We start from the raw sequence: 3,286 nt of genomic DNA on the forward strand, positions 1-3,286 counted from the left end.
ATTAATTGCTGTGTTATTATGTATAAGTGAAATATACGTATCTCTAAAGCCAAGCCAGTGCTGGTAGTTCCCGTCGAAGTGTGGCAGGTCGATTTTAGGCAGGCGCACAAGGTCATGTCCGCTTGACCCTTGCCCAGTGCCGGACTCGGACCCACCATGAGCGCCGCTGGACTGCACACTTGGGCTTAACAAGTTTCGAGCAACAGAAATCAATGTAAAAAATTGGCTTTCGAAATGCTCCCTTTCTGTATATGCCTCGTCGGGTTGCACCGATAACGCTTCGATCTCCCCCTGCAAAGCGTCAAACTCTGAGTACACGACTTCGATTTTATCTAAACGGCACTGCATCTCCGTAATTTGCAACTCACTTAACTTTTCACAAGTTTTAGCTACACTGATGTAATTGTTAAACTGTGTTAATTTCGCTTTCAAACTTCCACGTTTCTTAATCAACTCTTTTAACTGTGCATCGGCCATTTTATTATGCACGGGTGATCGTTGAACAAAAGAATGCGACCGGTGACGAGTTAACAATTAACTGAGGCGATACAAAAGAACCGGAATAGATAAGCGGCTAAGCAAGAGGTCGGTTATATTATAGCTATATGTATGAGTATATAGGTTGCGATTACGATGATTCAGCAATTATTTAATTTAATGAAATTTTTTATTTATTATTTAGAAAGCGGAATTAATTAGGTAATTAACTATGTGTATATGAAATTTAAGCTAAGATAATGAGGTATGAATTTGTATTTATTGTGATTTGCGATGACTATGTGAATAAAAAATAAGGCAATTAGGCAGTATTAAGATGATGACGTATGCCTGTTACGTATAGCAATATTCTTAATTCCGTTAGCGACAGGAAATTAAGGAGAAAGAAAGGAATTGGAACGAACTCACTTTGTCAAGTGCTGTTGGTGCAGTCTATGTGATGTTCTTATAAGCTGATGATGGTGGTAGATATCCAACGAACGTCCTCCAATGCCAGTGAACGCTGGGAATCCTTGTTTTGTTGTCTGCTGAGTGTTCTTCCTATGGCGAAGAGACTGAAAACAGCTACCGACGAAAATTTCTAGAAAGTTCAAAGTCCACTTCTATGACGATTCGATTACTTTCCAACGAACGTCCACCAAATGCCGGTGAACGCTGGGATTTCTTGTTTTGTCGTCCGCAGAGTGTTCTTCCTATGGCGAAGATGCTGATTGACGCTGACCGACGACAATTTGTAGAAAGTAGAAACTCCACTTCTATGACGATTCGATGATGGCGAAGTCTACTCCTGTTCTTGAAACTCGAAGGACCATATGTAGCCGCCAGACCCAAAATAGTTGACGATCAGGAGCTCGACGACTCGTAAAATCAAAGACGATTGTAGTTGACTGTGTTATATTTTAAATAGGTGACTGGTTAATTACAGGAGTAGTGCCGTTAGATCGATACAGTGATAGTTTCCGAAGGGGTACAGTTTTAAAAGTGAACGGTCCTTTTTACCTTTTTAGTTGCGTACAAAATTCGTTACAAATGTGGTAGGGATGAAAAATACATATGTGGTGTTACTCGATTGGTTCAAAATAGGCCTACGTAATGTGCCCTGACGAGCAGCGTTTTGTTACTGCTTTGGAAATTAAGTTAAAATTACAAAAATTGTTGCGTTCGCAACACACGACAAGGAAGTTCCAAACTAAAACGTCAATTGTTGAAACTCGACGACTAGTTCTGAAAACTAAACTTGCGAATAACTTATACGACTATAATATTTAACATTTTCTAAAAGCTATTGTCGGATAATAATTATCCCCTGTTTACGCTCAAAGCACACATATACATCCGATCTAGGAAAAAAAAAATTACGCCCACGAAAAAAATTGGGAGCCTATACGTTATGTCCTGTATGTCTAGACTGCAGATTCCTTGACCTTCGTGTACGAGAGGCCTGCACACCGGTTTTCATGGTGTCACCATCAAAACCGATGTACCTACATCATCTCTAAGGACCCGGGTTCGAACCCCGGTCAGATCAACGTAGAAAACTAACTTTTCTACATGCTCTCTGGTCTGGTTGTTTGTAGTACCGTTATTGTTTCCGATTTCCATAACATATGTGATAGTTACTTACTTTGGGAACAGAGCAACGTATGTAGTGTGTAATATTTATTTAATTTATTTTTGCCTTTCAACAGTACTACTCACCCAGCAATCAGGTAACTCAAGAGGAGACTTCGCTGCAAGCGACCTTCACGCAAGTCTGATCCTCGCCACGGGACTGCGGTACCGTGCGCCGTTTGTCCCACACCAGGCAGCTGTCCAGATCCATTGATCTATTCCAACTGTAAACCATCATTTGCAAGATGGAGGGAAATGTGAGCAAGTAGGCTAGCTTGATAAAATGCCTTCCCTGTTTATAAAATTATGTTGTCCTATTCTACAACGTTATGACTTTCCACTTTACTTTTTACTTTATTCATTATTATCCTTGTCTTTAAAACTTTTATTTACTCATTTAATAATCAGTTTCTCCTAAATCAAGCTGAATGATAGATCATAGCACGAAAATACCAGAAAGTTACAATCTAGAGCAGGACGTTAGATGGCATCTTATAATATTGCCGTAATCATTATAATATTTAGTCTTGTGTTCCATTTCCATTATATGTGTAGCAATATATTCACAAATAGAGAACTCGTTCTTCCAGACCTTCTCCGAATGTTAAGCACATTTCCGCAGGTTTGTCGATTTTTTAACACCTCAGTTACCTAGTAGATGAATATCAGGGTCTAATATAATTATGCGTTAAGTAAATAAACTTTTTCAATTAGAAGATAAATTTTTAAGCTCCGAAATCTAAATCTTTTTTAAATTAACCACTGAAACGAGACGATGGTTTCATCACAAATGTAAGTTCTTATTAAATTTTTAAGATCTTTGGTGATTCTTGTGTAACTCTATTTGTGCTTTGATTTTCCCCGGATCTGCACAGAGCTGTCAATTCCCAAAATCAGTGTCTATTTACATACAAAACTTATTTAGGAGTTCAAGATATTCATAAATACATGTATATCCGTAATTTCAATGTTTAATTAACTGTTCTTAGCGGAAGTTGTTTGAGCAACTTTTTCGTAAAATGATTATCAATTGAAGTAAATACTATAATTCTAAATAATACTATTATAGCAAGTAATAAATCCGTATTTTGCGTGTTCGTAAATATAATTGACTTTTATCATCCGGCAATACTAAATTCAAGGGTCTGTTTGATTCCTTGACTCCAATATACTGTTT

General features: G+C 37.8%; 1 protein-coding gene across 1 annotated transcript in view; it reads left to right on the forward strand.

The window, feature by feature from the left end:
* LOC113239804 (glutamate receptor 1-like) overlaps positions 1 to 2,564 on the forward strand; it is a 187,316-nt gene extending 184,752 nt beyond the window's left edge. The window contains exon 18 of the mRNA XM_026476946.1: positions 2,187 to 2,564. Coding sequence (XP_026332731.1) covers positions 2,187 to 2,255 — 69 coding nt within the window. The 3' untranslated portion in view covers positions 2,256 to 2,564. The remainder of the gene's footprint in view (positions 1 to 2,186) is intronic.
* The last annotated feature ends 722 nt before the right edge of the window (positions 2,565 to 3,286 follow it).

The sequence above is a fragment of the Hyposmocoma kahamanoa genome, unplaced genomic scaffold, assembly GCF_003589595.1.
Source record: "Hyposmocoma kahamanoa isolate Upper Pololo Valley unplaced genomic scaffold, ASM358959v1 100021, whole genome shotgun sequence".
Lineage (NCBI taxonomy): Eukaryota > Metazoa > Arthropoda > Insecta > Lepidoptera > Cosmopterigidae > Hyposmocoma > Hyposmocoma kahamanoa.